Below are 19,912 nucleotides of genomic sequence, written 5' to 3' on the forward strand. Positions count from 1 at the left end.
TTTGGTCGTGATCTTTCAAAAGTCACTGGAGTCTGTGAAAGTCCCAGATGATTGGAAAATTGCTGTTGTAACCCCCTTGTCTAAGAAAGGATCAAGGCAAAAGATGGAAAATTATAGGCCGATTAGCCTAACCTGGGTTGTTGGTAAAATTCTGGAATCCATTGTTAAGGATGAGATTTCTAAATTCCTGCAAGTGCAGGGTCAGATGAGAACAAGTCAGCATGGTTTTAGTAAGGGGAGATCGTCCCTGACAAACCTGTTAGAATTCTTTGAAGAGGTAACAAGTATGTTAGACCAGGGAAACCCAGTGGATGTTATCTATCTAGACTTCCAAAAGACCTCTGATAAGGTGCCTTATGTGAGGCTGCTGAATAAGGTGAGGGCCCATGGTGTTTGAGGTGAGCTGCTGGCTTGGATTGAGGATTGGCTGTCTGACAGAAGGCAGAGAGCTGGGATAGTGATATCTTCGGTCCGCCTCCCCCTCTCTCCCTATTTATTCCAGTTCCCTCTCCCCATCCCCCTCTCTGATGAAGGGTCTAGGCCCGAAACGTCAGCTTTTGTGCTCCTGAGATGCTGCTTGGCCTGCTGTGTTCATCCAGCCTCACATTTTATTATCTTGGAATTCTCCAGCATCTGCAGTTCCCATTATCTCTGAGCTGGGATAAAAGGCTCTTTTTCGGAATGGCAACCGGTGACGAGTGGTGTCCCGCAGGGTTTGGTGTTGGGGCCTCACCTGTTCACTTTATATATTAATGATCTGGATGAAGGGACTGGTGGCATTCTGGCGAAGTTTGCCAATGATACGAAGATAGGTGGACAGGCAGGTAGTACTGAGGAGGTGGGGAAGCTGCAGAAAGATTTAGACAGTTTAGGAGAGTGGTCCAGGAAATGGCTGATGAAATTCAACATGAGCAAATGCGAGGTTTTGCACTTTAGAAAATAGTCCTCGCCTGTATTTTTTTTTCCAAATGGTGAGAAAATTCGTAAAGCAGAAGTACAAAGGGATCTGGCAGTTTTGGTCCAGGATATTCTGAAAGTTAACTTGCAGGTAGAGTCCATGATTAAGAAAGCGAATGTAATGCTGTTGTTTATCTCAAGAGTGTTGGAATATAAAAGCAGTGGTGTGCTTCTGAGACTTTATAAAGCTCTAGTTAGGCCCCATTTAGAATACTGTGTCCAATTTTGGGCCCCACACCTCAGAAACGACATACTGGCGCTGCAGCATGTCCAGTGGAGATTTACATGGATGAATTGTTGGTTTAACGTACGATGAACAGCTAAGGATCTTGGGATTGTATTCATTGGAGTTTAGAAGGTTGAGAGGAGATCTGATAGAAACTTACAAGATAATGTATGACTTAGAAAGAGTGGACGCTGAAAAGTTGTTTGCGTTAGGCAGGGTATCACGTTAGGACCGGTGGGCGCAGCCTTAGAATTAGAGGGGGTAAATTTAAAACAGAAATGAAGAGTCATTTCTTCAGCCCGACAGTGGTTGGCTTGTGGAATTCATTGCCACGCAGTGCAGTGGAGGCTGGACGTTAGATGCCTTAGCGAATTTTGAGAAGATTTGTAGCTCAGGTTGAGGTTCTGGATGTGAGTTTGCTCACTGAGCTGGAAGGTTCATTTTCAGATGTTTCGTCACCTTTTTTTTAATTTGAAAAAATATACTTTATTCATAGAATGTACAAAAAATAAAACATTTTTACACCTACCCAGTCATGCAAGCCACTCCGGGTTACCCGGGGGTACGTACACCAACTAAAGGAAAAAAAAACAAAACAGAAAAAAAAAAACAAAGCAAAGAAACCGCCCCGGCAGTCGTCACCCCGCACAGTCCCAGTTGGTCCCCTGACCAGTTGGGGAAGGCGCCAGCTGGGCCCAGTTACCAGATAGGATTCTTTTCCCTTTTCTGGATGAGGGGGCTCATACGGTGGTCTTTCCCCACCGCGCCTTGGCGGCGGCTGCCCCAAGCTTTAGCGCGTCCCTCAGCACGTAGCCCTGGACCTTGGAGTGCGCCAGTCTGCAACACTCGGTCGGGGTCAGTTCTTTCAGCTGGCAGCCAGCAAGTTGCGGGCAGACCAAAGAGCGTCCTTCACCGCATTGATGGTCCTCCAGGCGCAGTTGATGTTGGTCTCGGTGTGCGTCCCCGGAAACATCCCGTAGAGCACGGAGTCCCGCGTCACGGAGCTGCTCGGGACGAACCTTGACAAATACCACTGCATCCCCCTCCAGACCTCCTGCGCATAGGCACACTCCAGAAGGAGGTGATCAACAGTCTCGTCCCCCCCGCAGCCACCTTGAGGGCAGCGTGCGGTGGTGCAGAGATTCCGGGCATGCATAAAGGATCTCACTGGCAGAGCCCCTCTCACCGCCAGCCAAGCAACGTCCTTGTGCTTGTTTGAAAGTTCTGGCGATGAGGCATTCTGCCAAACGACTTTGGCAGTCTGCATGGGGAACCACACGACGGGATCCACCCTCTCCTTTTCCCGAAGGGTCCTGAGGATACTACGTGCTGACCACTGCCTGACGGCCTTGTGGTCAAAGGTGTTTCCTTTCAAAAATTCCTCCACGAAGGACAGGTGGTACGGAACGGTCCAACTACTCGGAGCGTTCCGCGGCAACGAGGCCAGGCCCATCCTTCGCAAAACCGGGGACAGGTAGAACCTCAGTAAGTAGTGACACTTGGTGTTTGCGTACTGAGGATCTACGCACAGCTTGATGCAGCCACACACAAAGGTAGCCGTCAGGGCGAGGGTGGCGTTCGGTACGCCCTTTCCCCCATTTCCCAGGTCTTTGTACATGGTATCTCTGCGGACCCGGTCCATCCTCGACCCCCAAATGAATTGGAAGATGGCCCGGGTGACCGCAGCGGTGCAGGTCCAGGTAATAGGCCAGGCCTGCGCCACATACAACAGTACCGAATGCCCCTCGCACCTGACAACCAGGTTCTTACCCACGATGGAGAGGGACCGGAGCGTCCACCTGCCCAGCTTCTGCTTAAATTTGGAGATACGTTCCTCCCAAGTCTTAGTGCACGCCCCAGCTCCACCAAACCAAACACCCAGCACCTTCAGGTAGTCTGTCCTGATGGTGAAGGGGATGAAGGAGCGGTCGTCCCAGTTCCCGAAGAACATGACCTCGCTCTTACCCCTATTGACTTTGGCACCCGAGGCCAGTTCAAACTGGCCGCAGATGTCCAACAGCCTACTCACCGACCGACGATCGGTGCAGAAGACGGCGACATCATCCATGTACAGGGAGGTCTTGACCTGAAGGCCTCCGCTGCCTGGGATAGTCACGCCCTTCAGGCTCACGTCCTTCCTGATGGAGGCGGCGAAGGGCTCCACACAGCACACGAACAAGGCAGGAGAGAGCGGGCAGCCCTGCCTGACTCCAGATCTAACAGGAAAACTGTCTGATTCCCACCCGTTGATCAAGACTGCGCTAACGATTTTGGCGTAGAGCAGCCGGATCCAATTGCGGATGCCCTCCCCGAACCCCAATTTGGAGAGGACGTCCCTCCTGTAAGCATGAGAGACCCTGTCGAAGGCCTTCTCCTGGTCCAGGCTGACGAGGCAGGTGTCCACCCGCCTGTCCTGTACGTAGGCGATCGTATCCCTGATGAGCGCGAGGCTCTCAGCGATCTTCCTGCCTGGCACAGCACAGGTTTGGTCAGGGTGAATCACCGACTCCAGGACAGACCTGACCCGGTTGGCAATGACCTTGGCCAGGATTTTGTAGTCCACGTTCAAAAGTGAAATGGGACGCCAATTCTTAATTTCTTCCCTCTCCCCCTTCCTCTTGTAAATGAGGGTGATGATGCCCTTCCTCATGGACTTGCACATTTCCCCTGCCCGAAGCGCACTATCGTACACCTCCAGCAGGTCCTGGCCGACCAGGCCCCACAGAGCAGAATACAGCTCGACCGGTAAGCCATCACTTCCGGGAGTCCTATTCCTCTGCAAGGACTTGAGGGCTCTGGCCAGCTCGTCCAGGGATATCGGCCGGTCCAGCCACTCCCTCGTGCCGTCGTCTAAGACCTCCGTGATAGACGACAGGAACGACTCGGAGGCCGTGCTGTCCGTGGGCTTCGTGTCGTACAGTCCGGCATAGAAGGATCTGCTGATCCTCAAAACGTCGGGCCGAGACGACGTCACCGAGCCGTCGTCCTCCTTCAGCCGGCTAAGCACTGAGCTCTCTTTGTGCACCTTCTGAAAGAAGAAACGCGAGCACGTCTCGTCCTGCTCCACAGAGCGGACCCTGGACCGGAAGATTATCCTGGAGGCCTCCGCGGCGAAGAGCGAGGCTTGCTGGCCCCTCACCTCGGAGGTCCTCCGTGACATCGACCCCCATCAACTGCAGAAGGAGCAGGTTCTGCACCCTTTTCTGGAGTCGCGACAGCTTTCCCCACCTCTCTCTTGCCTTCTGAACACCCTTGAGGACAAAGAACCTCTTGATGTTCTCCTTCACCGTCTCCCACCAGTCGCCTGGAGACTCAAAGAGGGGTTTCACGATTCTCCAACCAGTGTACTCCCTCTTAAGCTCCTCGACGTTCTCTGGGGTCAACAGAGTCGTGTTGAGCTTCCACGTCCCCTTGCCGGCCGGCTGGTCGTCCTGTAAGTGACAGTCGGCCAACAGGAGGCAGTGGTCAGAGAAGAACACCGGCTCGACACCAGTGGATCTGACCGAGAACGTCCGTGACACAAACAGGAAGTCTATCCTTGAGCGGATAGACCCGTCTGGCCGCGACCAGGCGTACCTCTGCTGCGCTCTGTCTGCAGGGGTGCTGAAGACGTCGAGCAGCTTGGCGTCCTTCACCGTGCCCATCAGGAATCTGGACGTGACGTCCAGTTGAATCCCCCCACCTGCTGTCCCCACGCCGGATCTTCCATCTGCATCAATGATGCAGTTGAAGTCTCCGCCTAGGATGACCGGCCTGGACGTAGCCAGCAGGGGTGGAAGCCGCTGCAGGACGGCCAACCGCTCACTCCGTACCGCTGGGGCGTACACGTTGATCAGCCTCGGGGGAGCGTTCCTGTAGGTGATGTCAGCCACTAGGAGGCGCCCCCCCCCACCACCTCCTGAACTTGAGAGATGGTGAAGTTGTGCCCCCGCAGCAGAATAGCCAGGCCCGAGGAGCGACAGTCGTTACCCCCCGACCAGATCGAAGGCCCACAGGCCCAGGCGCCAGACCATTTCCCGTACCTGCCGAGGTGCGGTATCCCGCACTCCTGCAGAAACAGGAGGTCCGCCTTGATGGTGGTCAGGTAGGCCAACGTGGACACACATCTCGCGGTTGACTTGACGCTGCACACATTAATGCTCGCAATTCGTACCCCCATTGTGGGCAGTGACCGCAGTACCCTCCCCAAGTCCAAGGTCCAGCCCCTCCATCTGTCCCTTCATGCCCATTGCCCGGGCTAACTGCTGGACGCTCTCTGGGCTCAGGAAACCGTCTGTGCTGCCTTCCGGGTGGCATCCCCCCGTCAGGGGTGCGGAGGCAGGAGGGTCCGGCTCCGGATCAGGCTGGGGACGTGCTGTTTCCTCCGTCCCGCCTGGAAGTTCCGGGGGGCCCTCCAGTGCTCCAGCGGCACTTGACTGGGTGTCGGAGTGAGCCTCAGGACGCCTCCCGTCACCTGGAAGCGGGGTGCTGCTTTCCTTCCCCCTCGAGACCTTTAACTTCTGCTTCGGGTGGGCCCTCTCCGAATCCTCCTCGTCAGAGGAGCTCTTATAGCCCCCCTGTAGCTGTCTCTTCCCTCCTGATTGTTTCGGTTCCTGGGCCCGTCGACGCACCTTCCTCCTCGCTTTCCGGACTGTTGTCCACCCCCCTGGGTCGCCTGTCGCCGCCTCTATTGGCTCCGGGCTGTCGGGGGGGGATCGGAGCCTGCAGGGGTGCTTTGCTGGCCTCGGGCCCATCCTGCAGGGCTGGGCCCTCCTGCACGTACTGGCCCTCCTGCACATTAGTGGGGTCCTTGCTGGGCCCTGGTGCCTTCCTCTCCTCCGGGGGGGCTGGCCCCGCATTTCCCCTGCCGGCGACCTGGGCGTAGGTGGTACCCCGCCGCGGGCATGCCCTATAGAAGTGGCCCGCTTCCCCGCAAAGGTTGCAGCTTCTCTCTCGTGGGCAATCCTTTGCAAGGTGTCCCTCCTCCCTGCAGTTCCTGCAGATGGTGACTTTGCAGTCGGCCGCCACGTGACCTGACCTACCACGGGCATGGCAGACTTTAGGTTGCCCTGCATAGGTCAGGTAGCCCCTGCTCCCGCCGATCGCGAAGCTGGACGGTGGGTGTGCGACATTCCCGTCTGCGCCCATCCTCAGCGTCACCTTGACCTGCCTCTTACTCGTCCAGATGCCAAAGGGGTCCACCATGTCAGTTAGGTCCCCTTCCACCTTCACATACCTTCCGAGGAAGGTCAGGACATCAACTGCTGGCACATGCGGGTTGTACATGTGTACAGTCACCATACGGCTCCTCTGTGCTGGCATCACAAACAGTGGGACAGCGGTCAATACAGAGAGGGGGCCCTCACCTCCTTTCTCCTTGAAAACCTCCAGGAAGCGCTCGCAAAGCTTGGCACTCCGGAAGGTCACATCGTAAAAACCTCCTCCGGGGAAATCCTGCAGGCAGTAAATGTCCGCAGCAGCAAACCCACAACAGTCCAACAGGACCCTCTTCACGAAGAAGGTGCGGTCCACAGGTGCACCTTCATCCACCTTCTTTACAGAAACACGGATGGTGTTCCGGACCCCCTGACCTGGGGCACGAGCACTTGCCGCAGCCATCGTTGCAGGTTGGCTGCTCCCCTGAACCAGCGTTAGGCCGAAGCCAGCACTAAGATCCACTGGTCGCAAGGGTGCACAGCCAACCCGACGTCCTCCTTTCACCTCCAAGACAGCACTCTCGTCCTCTCAGTCCACAAGAGAGTGGGTCTTTGTTGTGTTCGAGATGTAAGCTGGTTCACTGAGCTGTAAAGTTTGTACCCAGATGTTTCGTCACCATTCTCGGTAACATCAACAGTGAGCCTCCGACAAAGCGCTGGTGTTATGTCCCGCTTTCTATTTATCTGGTTAGGTTTCCTTGGGTTGGTGATGTCATTTCCTGCGTTGGTGATGTCAGTTCCTGTTCTTTTTCTCAGGGGATGGTAGATTGACTTGGAGCCAATGTGTTTGTTGGAGTTCCGGTTGGAATGCCATGCTTCTAGGAATTCTCGTGCATGTCTCTGTTTGGCTTGTCCTCGGATGGATGTGTTGTCCCAATCAAAGTGGTGTCCTTCCTTATCTGTATGTAAGGATACGAGTGATAGTGGGTCATGTCGTTTTGTGGCTAGTTAATGTTCATGTATCTTGGTGGCTAGCTTTCTGCCAGTTTGTCCAATGTAGTGTTTGCCACGGTTCTTGCAAGGTATTTTGTTAGATGTCTTCAAGGCAGAGATCGATAAATTCTTGATCTCACAAGGAATCAAGGGCTATGGGGAGAGTGCAGGGAAGTAGAGTTGAAATGCCCATCAGCCATGATTTAAATGGCGGAGTGGACCCGATGGGCCGAATGGCCTTACTTCCACTCCTGTGTCTATGGTCTTCAGTTTAGGAAACCTGGTCGGCATGGATGAGTTTGAGCTGAAGGTCTGTTTCCGTGCTGTATGATTCTTACTCAGCGCATCAGTTCCAAAGTGATTCATGATGGTGCCTACATTCGCCATGTTTCTGAATTATTATGTGTTTTATTGTTAATTCTGCATTTAAACCTAGTTATTATTTTCTCATTGGCCCTAATCTTCTCAAGAGCAGCAGTAATAATGCTTGGAATTGAAAATTTCCTTGACGCAATTTTGCTGTATACTTCTTCTGGGATGTCTGGACCGTCAGAGAGATGCATAGCTTATTTTTCGTCTCAGAACTTTGGAGCAGAGTTAAGTTGGGGGCAATTTAGTTGCTTGAGAGAAAATGTAAAGGTCCAATAGAATCTCACAGTCCAGAAGAGACACTTCAGGCCTCCAAGTTAGTACCTCTTAAAATATACTATCACTACCTACCTGCACTAGTCGCACTTTGATGTGCCAACCCCATAGCCTTGAATGTTATGACACTTCGTGTTCATCTCAGTACTTGATAAGCTGGTGAGATTCACTCACCCTCCAGACATTGCATTCGAAACCATCATCCTCGGGTGAAAAAGAGTAGGTAATAAAGCCACTCTTTTTGGTGTGACTCTGCATGGCAAACCAGTCATCTGCCTAAGGATCCCCTTAAATTTTGTGAAACACAGCCGCCTTTTAAGCAATCTATACTGACTAGACCTGATTAATCTGTGTCTAAGTGCAGGTTTATTCTGTGTCTCAATTCTTTCTAATAACTTTGCCATCACTCATATCTGACTGACTAATCTGTGATTTCCTGATCTGTTTCTCACTGCCCCTTATCTATGGAACAATCAAGTAAATCTCTTTGAAGACCTTGCAAAAAGATCTTCTTTGCAGGTCATCCATTTAAACAGGACATCAACCCAAGTTGTTAAGAAAGAAGTCTAAATTGTTGAGCATCTTAAATTTGCCAATGTTCCATTTTCAATAAACTGTTTCATTAAATTAAATTAATTACTTGAAGTTGTGGTGGGCTTTTGGAAAATAATTGGTAACTGCTTCAATTGCTTCTTTAGCTGTTGCTATTAAACTACTGAGACTTTATACCGACCAGTAATTGAATTGTGCAAAAGAATTGACATGTTCTTAACATTATCTGTAGAGGGCTTTTGTATACCAATCACATTGTGTCCAAGGTTGGTGTGATATAGCACAAGTACAAAATGAGCAATCCAATTGTTTTTGCTGGATATTCCCTTGCAGTTTTTTGTTGTTGGAGCTTTTCTTTCCAGTATTCAAAGTGTAAAATAAATCGAAGTTGTTTGCTCGTGATGAAGGGAACCCGTCATGGTTTGGATTTTACATTGTTGCAGAATTATTGCTGTTGAAACCATAAATTTAAAATGACCGTGGAATTTGTAAGAGAAGACTTGTGTGGTTGCGCACCCTTTTCTTTTTAACTTTTTAATTGACCTATGTATTTGTCTCATCTGTGGAAATTATGATATGCGTCCCTGTTATTCCTGTAATAATTTGGCTGGGGACACCACCAGACTTGCAGCGCCTGGTTCTTCATTGACTGCTGCCTTACGAGCCCTCATTAAAGTGATGCAATTTCTGATTCCCATTGTCTTCACCTCAGCCCTCAAAGCCTTTGATGGGCAGTGCTTTCATTTTTTTCCCAGAAGCTGTTAAAATGTTGAAATTTGACCTATCTTTTTGCTCAACTCTAAGACTTACTTGCTCCATCTCAATCTATTCTGCTTTATTCCTGGCTTTAAGCAGCAACTTGAATATTGGGCTGCCTATACACCAAACTCTGTTAACCCAGAATCTATTGCTGTGAACCAGGGAAATGCAACCAGATTTTAAGTGGGGGAGCCCAATGTGTAGCCATATCTGAAACATCTGCCCATAGTTGTTTTAAGGCAAGAAAGAAGGCAGAAGCCTGATTGTCCAGAGGGACCTCTGAGTACCTGACTTGTTCAGATCCTGTTCCACAGAAACATGCTACATATGATCTTTGATGTAGATGCATTTAGAAACCTGCAAAGTAATGAATTTGTCAGGCATCTGCTAGTCTGCGGATTACTTACATCACATCTTGCGTTTGTGTGTGCTTCCCCCATACCTCCTGCCCCTCACTGACTCGCAATGCGCATTTGACCACTCATGCGTACTTGTGTATGTGTGAATACAGATTATAATTTTTTAAAAATTGGTCACTATTGATAGTCCCAGGCAGCCCGCTAATTCTTACTGTTTCTGCTTTTATGTTTCTGAGATTATAGACCTTACTGAAGACTTTGGATTTGCCCTTTCATGAAGCATCATTTTGCACCTAACTTGTCTTTTGGTTCATTATCATGATTGTTTTGTTTGATGTGCTTGCCAGATAACTATTCCTGTACTCTGCTGCCATTCATTCTTGGGCTCCTTCCTTGTCGTAGTTGCTGCTTTAAGCCAACTAACCTCATTGCTTTTACCATATCACGACGTGCCGCTGAAACTACACTTTATCAATTTGTCACAAAGGCTGCTGATGCCACGGCTGATTACTTCAACATCAGTAGTGACAAGACAAAGCTACTAGGAAAAGAAGGGACTTAGCGACAAGTGATCATGAAAATTAGGAGCTCTGAGAAATTTCAATGGAACACCTCTCTGAGCAAGTTAATGCTTGAGCCTCGGGTCAATGATTAAAAAGTAGTATTTTTCTTTTAGGTGGACATATACAAACAAAAGTTGTAGACCTGATTAGTTCCACTTCCCTACCCTTTTCCCCTATCTCCCTGCTTTTGTTTTTGCACCCATTTTCTCCCTTCACCACTTCTCCATTCCTCATTTGTTCCTCCTTTATCATTCTCCTAACCTCATCCTCACCACCTCCTCCTTGCTTGCTATGTTTCTTCGGCATCTGCTATTACTTGACTACTACCTCCTTCCCCTTCACTTTACTACTTTGATCTTCACTCTTTTTCCACCTTTTGTACCCCCTCCTTTGGGGCCACTGAACCACTCCCATATTTTCTGCAGGTACGTTTTCCCATCTATGAGAATGTAAAGATATCCTGAAATCTTGCTTTAAACTGGCTGCCTGTGTGGAAGATTTTTACATCTTAGTTCGTCGAGAAACTTATCATTTGTCAAAGTAGTATAGTATATGAAGTTAAGCTTAGTATTTTTTTAAACATATTATATTGAAAAGTTGTGAGTCTTGACTTTATCCTCGTCAAAGAACTGTTACCTACTGGAGTACTGTTTCAAATTCAAATTGGCTATTCTTTCATTATCACCGTAGAGAGTTAGTGATGGGTAACTATAAACATGTGCTGTTTCAATTCTGTCATCACCCAGGCCCCATTTTAGGGCAAATCTTGCTCTAATTTATCAACACCAGTGAAAATTAGCTAATTTCCTGTTTGCCACCATCACAAACCCAATTAGTTCCCGAATTGCTACCGGTCATCATTATCTGGGAACAAAACTGGAGCTTCTGATCTGTATGATTAAGTGCCACACAAGATGATTTTTTCAATGTAAACTATAAATGTGGAGAGACTAAAAGGGAGAAAGTCAAAAGATTCAGTTTCATGTTTTCTTCCTTTCAGGTTTTTCGTTCTGTGACTAGGTTGGAACTGAACACACTGCAGTTGTGACCTTGTGAAGACAAATAAAATATATCTTTGTCACAGAAGATGTGTAGGAGATGATAGCTGAACCTGAAATACCCACAGAATTTCATCTCCCTCAGTAAGTTGTTTTAGTTATTCAGCCTCACAATGTTTCATAATGAAAACTGCTAATCTTGCATGTTTTCCAACACTATACAGTTAATATTTTTGTATCTTTTCTTGGAAGCCAGAGTTTTAGGCTGAGATATAGTTCGGCGGGTCAGCGGCTCACACAAGAGGCTAATCTTCACGTGCTAGCTCAGAAGGTGAATTTCGGTGGTGTGGTGATCTCAGGAGGACATATGTCACTAACCTAAGCTGGCCCTAGTTTATTTGATTTCCACACCTTGGCACAAAGTAATTGAGGCTGATAAATCTCAGTACCAAATCACATGGTACATTTCCAATGTTCAGCACAACCAAACTGAATTTTTACATTTGGAGCTTTTTCTTCCTTTTATTTATGTTTTCATATCTTGCATCTTTTGTTTGATCACTGGAATCTTGAATTTAGGCATTTTATTTCTCTACATATGCATAAACTGCAGTTCAATACAACAGACTACAGTTTTCTACTTACCTTGTTCAGATGTGTTTTGACACACCCCTGGAAGGCATGTGGCCTGAACCTAGGCTGCTGGTGTGCCACGAGCCCTTGAACCATCAACCATGGCCCTTCGCCCAGTGGCATTATTCTTACGTCATTGTCTCCTCTTAAGATTTCTTATATATTCCTTTTTTTGTGAAGTGCTTTTAGCTGGTTGATGCAGTCTGTAACCAGCACTTTGTTTTTTCAGTGCAAACTGATCTGTGAATATGAGAATGTGGCGAAGCTCCTTTAGTAATTTAGCCTTTTTAGGAACTGCCCCCATATATACTACTACTTTCATTTAATTGATTGCAGATCCTTCAGGTGTAAACCACCCTTCTCCTCCTCCTCCTCTACCTCTCCCCACCCCCTGCCCCCACACCAAACCTAGAATGCTTCACCTGAATTCATTCATAATTAATGCAGTCACAGAGTTGTACATCGTGGAAACAGACTCTTCAGTCCAAATTGTCCATGCTGACCAGATACCCTGTATAAATCTAGTTCCATTTGCCACTATTTGGCCCATATCCCTCTTAAACTCTGCCACATTCCTTTTAAATGTTGTAATTGTACCAGCCTCCAACACTACTGGCAGCTCATTCCATACATGCCCCATCCTCCATGGAAAAAGTTTCCCTTTAGGTCCCTTTTCAGTATTTCCCCTCGCACCTTAAACCTATGCCGTCTAGTTTTGGATTCCCCCACTCCAGAGATAAGACCATGTCTATTCACCGATCCATTCCCCTCATCATTTTCTTAACTTCTACGAGGTCATCCCTCAGCCTCTGATGCTCCAGGGAAAATAGCTGCAGCCTATTCTGCCTCTCCCTGCAGCTCAAGCCCTCCAACTTTGGCAACATCCTTGTAACTCTTTTTTCAACCCTTTCAAGTTTCACAATATCCTTACTGTAGCAGGGAGACCAGAATTTGAACGTGGTATTCCAAAAGTGGCCTAAACATAGTCCTGTGTAGCTGCAACATGATCTTCCAGCTCCAATACTCAATGTCCTGACCAATAAAGGCAAGCATACCAAACGTCGCCTCCGCTACCCTATCTATCAGTGACTCCACTTTCAAGGAACAATGAATCTGCACTCCAAGGCCTCTTTATTCAGCAACACTCCCCAGGACCTCATAAGTGTATAAGCCCTGCCCTGATTTGCCTTACCAAAATGCAGCACCTCACACCTCACCTAAATTCAACCACCTGCCACTCCTTGGCCCACCAGCCCACCTGTTGAAGATCCACTTGTGCTCTGAGGTAACCTTCTTGGCTGTCCACTATACCATCAAGTTTTGTGTCATCTGCAAACTTACGAACCATACATTCTATGTTTACGTCCAAATCATGTCTTTAAATGACAAAAATCAGTGGACCCAGCACCAGTCTTTGAGGCACACTGCTGGTTGATATGTTTGAACGAAGTGTTGGACTTTTTTTAAATGCTGTGAATTGCAATAGGCAGTAGTTGCCAACATTTAGAGCCAAGGCTACACTTCAACAAATGTGTCTTGCAAAATATGTTTGCTTGATGTTTTTGATCAAGTGCACACGGAGCAAAATCTTAGTTGTTCTCTCACTTAGTAATTATCTGATGGCAAGGGTGCCCTGCTTAAGATTTATGAACATTTTGTTTCTACCTAGTCTTGCTGCTTTGCTCTCAGACCTGTGTTGTATGATTTCGCAATTTAGTAATTTGCTTCCAAGTATTGGACATAGTACTGCTACTATGGAGTCTTGTGATGCACATGAGCAACTTGAACAATGACTTGCTCCCTTGTGAAATCTGTCTCCAGGAAAGAATTTTGTGTGAAAACATCAAGTCACGCACCAATTATCCTGACTTGGCTGTTCATCACTGTTTCTTTATTGTTTCTTAATTTACATCCTGAAATAATTTGCATTATTCCATTCTGGGACAACTGTAAACACAAAGAGAAGAGAGATCTCACCTGTCGCTTTCTCAGAACAGCTAAGAATGGGCAATAAATGCAGCAGGCCTTATCCTTTGGAGTTATTTTTAAAGATATTGATGAGATCAACAATGGGTGCACTTGGATATATGTGGCTTCTTACTTACAGTCGTATGCTCCTTGTATGTACCTTCCACCTTCAAAGCTTTTAATTGGCAACTAAACATTTAAATAAAAAAAAGTACATTCACCCTATGTAATTGGACTTCCAACACGCATTTGGTGAAGTTTCATCTGCAGGCTATCAGTTAATGTTCAGGATATGGAGAATCAAAATAAAGTTTGGTTTTCAATTAGAAATTGGCCTAGGAATGAAAAATAGATTCTTGTAAGAGAATACATATCAGGCAGCTCTATTACATATATTCTATAGAATAGACAAATCTATTACATATTTTGAGGATTTTTCCAGCAGGATAATTGAAAGGGAATCAGTAGATGTCATTTACTTAGATTTTGAAAAGGCATTTGTTCAGATTTCAAACATGTATTTCATTGAGAGAAGAATAAAGAACAAAGAAAATTACAGCACAGGAACAGGCTCTTCGGCTCTTCAAGCCTGCACAGATCCAGAGCCTCTATCTAAACCTGTCACATATTTTCCAAGGATCTGTATCCCTCTGTTCCCTGACCATCCATACATCTTAAATGACGCTATCGTGCCTGTCCCTACTACCTCTGCTGGCAATGCCTTCCAGGCATCCACCACCCTCTGCGTAAGGAATTTTCCACACATATCTCCCTTAAACTGTTTCCCTCTCACCTTGAAATCGTGACCCCTAGTAATTGAGTCCCCCACTCTGGGAGAAAGAAACTTGTTGCTGTCCACCTTGCCTGTACCTCTCATGACTTTGTAGGCCTCAGTCAGGTCCTCCCCTGAACCTCCGTCTTTCTAATGTAAAAATCCTAATCTACTCAACCTCTCTTCATAGCTAGCACCCTCCATACCAGGCAACATCCTGGTGAACCTCCTCTGAGCCCTCTCCAAAACATCCACGTCCTTTTGGTAGTTTGGCGACCAGAGCTCAGCATTCCAAATGTGGTCGAACCAAAGTCCTATACAGCTGTAACATGACCTGCCAACCCTTGTACTCAGTACCCCGTCTGATGAGTGAAAGCATGCCGTATGCCGCCTTGACCACTCTATCGACCTGCGTTGCCACTTTCAGAGTACAGTGGACCCAAACACCCAGATTTCTCTGTGCACCAATTTCCCCAGGGCTTTTCCAATTACCGTGTAGTTCGCATCACCTCGCAATTGCGTGGATTGAACTCCATCTGCTATTTCTCCGCCCAACTGTCCAATCTATCCATATTCCGCTGCATCCTCCAACAGTCCCCTTCATAATCTGCTACTCTGCCAATCTTAGTGTCATCTGCAAATTTGCTAATCAGACCTTCCTCCAGATCATTTATGTATATCACAAACAACAGTGGTCCCAACACAGATCCCTGTGGAACACCACTGGTCACAATTCTCCATTTTGAAAAACTCCCTTCCACTACAACTTTCTGTCTCCTGTTGCCCAACCAGCTCTCTATCCATCTCGCTCATACACCCTGGGCCCCATGTGACTTCACTTTCTCCATCAGCCTACCATGGGGAACCTTATCAAACGCCTTACTGAAGCCCATGTATGACAGCTACAGCTCATGGGATTGGGGTAATATATTAACAACGAGTCCGTTTGTAATTCAATTTGTGCGGAAGTCGGATACAAGGACAATATAAATAAGCTTTTCGTACGTGCAAGAGATGTTTGTATATTGAGTCTTCAGAATTACACCTCTGCATATGAGCATATTCTTAGCACAAGCATTCATACATTGGGCTTTTCAAATTAAACCCTAGTATATGATTAAGTTCCTAAGTCCGAGCTTTCTTAAATTGGGGACCCCTATATGCAAGATTATTTTGAAAAGTGCAGAATAGATAAACGGTATTTTCAAGTGCTGGCCCTCTATCTAGTGTTAAGCTTGGAGCATCAGTATAGAAATCTATAATAAAAACCTAAATGAATTATTCTTGGTAACTTACCTTAGTTTACTGATCATACAAGGCAAGGTGATGTAGTAATTGTGAGGAGACATGGAGGTGTATCGATCAATTAATTAAGTAGGTAATAATTTGGTAGCTGGTCTATTAAGTGAACAGTGAGATTATTCACTTTGGTGGGAAGAAAAGGAAAAAAACGTAGTACTTTTACAGCAATAAACTTTTAACAGTAATGTTGGCAAGACTTCAGAGTTATTGTACCATTAATGCAGAAAACTGCATGTCAGGACACAAATAAATGAGCAAATTAAGTAATGTTTGAAATTTGGCAAGTTTGTGTACACAAGTAAAGTTGCCTTGCTGCAATTGTACGTTGCTATTCTAGATTGCTTACATTGTTATGACCTTATCAAAAGAAGGACGTGCTTAGCTTGGAGGAGTGAATGAAGGTTCACTCGGTTGATTTCTACGATGGGAGGATCATCATCTGACGAGACACTGATGGAACGGGCCTATATTTTCTTGGGTTTGGAAGACTTTGAAAGGGCTCAACAGGGTAGATGTTAAGAGTTTGTTTCCCCAGATAAAGACTTTAGAACTAGGACCAGAGTCACAGAAGAAGGTGTTTCAAAACGAAGATTGAGCTGAGAGATTTCTTCACTCGGGTTCATGAATCTTTGGAATTGCCCATCACAGAATACAAAGTCACTTTACTATGCCAGTTTAGTCACCATTTGAATTTGGTGATATGTAATGAGATAGGTTCAATAAATGATCTTAGAGTAAAAGATCCCTCAAAAATAGTGATCAAAACCTTGCAGAATTTAGCATTCAGTTTGCAGGGGAGACATTTGGATTTAAAACAATTGTGCTGAATGTAAGTGTAATTGTAAGGAAGAAAGACAATTAGCTAGGATGGACTTGGAAAAGAGATAATTGTAAAGACAGTTGAGGAACTATAATAGTTAAGGAACTGTAACAGTTAAGATAATTCATGACTTCAAAAAAGATGTGTTGCAGAGAGAGCATGGTTTTAGAATGGCAATAGGCCAATCATGGTTAACAAGGAAACATGAAGATAACATCCAATTGAAAGAAAAGGCATAAAGTGTGGAAAAAAATTTGGGCTAAGGCAGAGAATTGGAAAGTTTTAAATATCAACAAAAGCTCACCAAAAAATAATGACAAGGGAACAAATAGCTTTTGAGGATAAACTTGCAAGTAATATTAAGATGGGCAGCAAAAGCTCCCTTAAAGAAATGAAAAGAGGGCAAAATGAGCATAGATCCCTTGTGGAAGAAATGGGGAAAATAGTAGTTGGGGACCAGGAAATTGCAGAGGAGTTGAATAAACATTGTACATCAGTCTTCACCGGAAAAGACACGAAAAGACTGCTAAATAATAAAAAAACAAAACAGGGAGAGGAATACAATAACTATCATTTGACAAAAAGCATTCAAAAACTGATGACCTAAAAGCCAATAAGCTTCCTGGACCTTGTGGGACGTAACTTGTAAAATCTTCCAAGAAGCCTTAGATTCTGAAAGGCGGAAAACACTGAATGATATCCCCTTTTTTATTCAAAACGCTAATTGTGGATTATTTAGCTTACTGTGTGTTGTTGGGAAAATGTCAGTCTGTTATCAAGGATACTGTAACAACAGTAACCCTGAGTATAAGACGGTCATCCTTGCCTGTAAGGGACTCTGATGATAATTGTGATGAATAACATTATATTTAGGAACGCGTAGTATAATGAAGCAGAGTCAGTATGACCTCAGGAAGGGGAAATATGTCTGACAAACTTAGAAGTCTCTCGGAAGGAACAAGTGGATGGAATATATTTGGATTTCCAAAATGCACTTGATGGTGAATTGACATAAATAGAGGATTGGCTGACGAACCGAAGACTGCATATTGGAATGGGTGGCATTTTTAGGATGGCATCTTGTCACAAATGGTGTGCCACAGGGGTCAGTGCTGATTATTTACAATATGTATTAATGACTTGGGAAAGGGAAGTGAATATACAATAGCCAATTTTGCAACTGATGCATATAGGTGGGAAGGCAAATGGTGAAGGGATTTAATCAGGTTGTGAGTGGGCAGTAGCTTGACAGATTGGATAAAATAGATTCATACATGTACAAAAACATACCCTTGAATCCAACTATTCCACTCTGACTGTAATCCAGAACTGAACAAGTTCCACCTGCCTACACTTGGCCCATATCCCTCCAAATGTTTCTTACTCATGTACATATCCAAGTGCCTTTTAAGTGTTTTAACTGTACCCACATCTACCACTTCCTCTACAAGTTTATACCACACAGGAACCACTCTGTGTAAAAACAAAATTGCCCCTAATGTCTTTTTTAATCTTTCTCCTCTCACCTTAAGAATATGCCCCTTTGTCTTGAAATTCCCCCACCCTAGGGAAAGGACACCTGCCAATGACCATATCTTTACCCCTCATGATTTAATACGCTTCTATTGGGTCAACCCACAAATGGGTGCTTGTGAAATTTTGCACTTTGACAAGAAGAATAGAAGAGCTGCATATTATTTAAATGGAGAAAACTGCAGAAGAGAGGGATTTTGGAGTCTTCATGCATAAATCACCAGAAAGTTGGCATGCAAGTTCAGATGCTAATAAGCAAGGCATAAGGAATGTTAGCCTTTACTTTAAGTATAAAAGTAGGGAAGCATTGCTAAAACTATAGAAGGTACTAATCAGATATCACCTCTCAACCAAGCTGGCTTGTTTTTGTTCAGACGTTTTGTCACCATGCTAGCTAACATCATCAGTGAGGCCTGAACAGTGAGTGTCTGAACGAAAGCCAGCTTGGCGAACAAGTCAACTACCTCACCCACAACCTGTGCGGGAAATCTTTGTTAAAAGTTTAACCACCTTTCAAATTCTCTAAACAGTTTGAAGCTGTTAACCAAGCAGAGATAAAATATAATACAGTACAGTTCACTACAGCACAGGAACAGGCCCTTCAGCCTACCAAGTCTGCGCCAATTGCTATTCCTTATTTGGGCCTGCCACTTACTGCTGTTTGCCTCCTGCTCATGTGTTTATCAAGATATACCTTAAGTGTTGTTAGCATGCCTAGTTCCACTATCTCTAGTGCATTCCAGGCATCCATCGCCCTCTGTGTGAAAGATTTTTCCCACACTTTTCCTGTAAACTTTCCTCTTCTCACCTTGATTGTGTGCCCTCTTGTAGTTGGCATTCCACCTGGGAAAAAGACTCCGACTATCCACCCTATCCATACTTTCCATTTATTGTAGACCTCTAACAGGTGGCCCCGTTTTTCCATAAAAACAATGAGAGTCTATCCAGCCTCATAATCAAAACACTCCAGACAAGGCAAATTCTTAGTAACTTTCTCTGCACCCTCCCCAAACATCCACATCTATCTGGTAGTGTGCTGACCAGAACTGCCTGCAATATTTCAAATGTGGCCCAAAACTTTGTAAAGCTGTAGCATAACTTGCAAACTTAATTTCAATGTCCAGCTGATCAAGGCATGCATGTTGTATGCCTTCGTGACCACCATGTCCACCTGTGTGGCCGCTTTGAGGGATCTGTAGGCCTGTATTCCCAGCTCCCTTTGTATGCCAATGTTCCTATGGGTTCTTCCATTTGTTGTATAATTTGCACCTAAATTTGACCTTGCAAAATGCATCACCTTGCATTTGTCTGAATTAAACTGCATCAGCCATTTTTCTGCCTAAATCTGCAATGTAACTGTTTCCTGTATCCTTTGACAATCCTCCTCACTATCTGAAAATCTGTCAATTTTGGTGTCATCCACAAACTTACGCACACACTGGCATTGGAGACCATCCAGAGAAGTTTCAGTCTGCTTGTACCTGATCTGGAGGAACTGTCTTCTGAAGAGAGATTGAATGGATTGAACCTGCACTCGATGGAATTTAGAGAAATAAGAAGCCACTTTTTTTAACAGATTGATAAGATATTTAGGGGACTTAACAGAGTAGTTGAAGAGAGGTTGTTTGCCCTTGTTAGAGAGTGTAAGTCAGAGGGTGTAATCTGAGTCAAGAATACCCATTTGAGGCAGACATGAG

At 45.8% G+C, this 19,912-nt stretch overlaps 1 protein-coding gene across 6 annotated transcripts in view; it reads left to right on the top strand.

Annotated features, from left to right (window-relative positions):
• Window positions 1-19,912, top strand: part of stag2b (STAG2 cohesin complex component b) — a 173,134-nt gene that overhangs the window by 48,574 nt on the left and 104,648 nt on the right. For all 6 annotated transcript variants that reach the window (XM_059651403.1, XM_048544322.2, XM_059651402.1 and 3 more), the window contains exon 2: window positions 11,190-11,331. In XM_059651403.1, coding sequence (XP_059507386.1) covers window positions 11,288-11,331 — 44 coding nt within the window. In that variant the 5' untranslated portion in view covers window positions 11,190-11,287. The remainder of the gene's footprint in view (window positions 1-11,189; window positions 11,332-19,912) is intronic.

Source organism: Stegostoma tigrinum, chromosome 15, assembly GCF_030684315.1.
Source record: "Stegostoma tigrinum isolate sSteTig4 chromosome 15, sSteTig4.hap1, whole genome shotgun sequence".
Classification (NCBI taxonomy): Eukaryota; Metazoa; Chordata; class Chondrichthyes; order Orectolobiformes; family Stegostomatidae; genus Stegostoma; species Stegostoma tigrinum.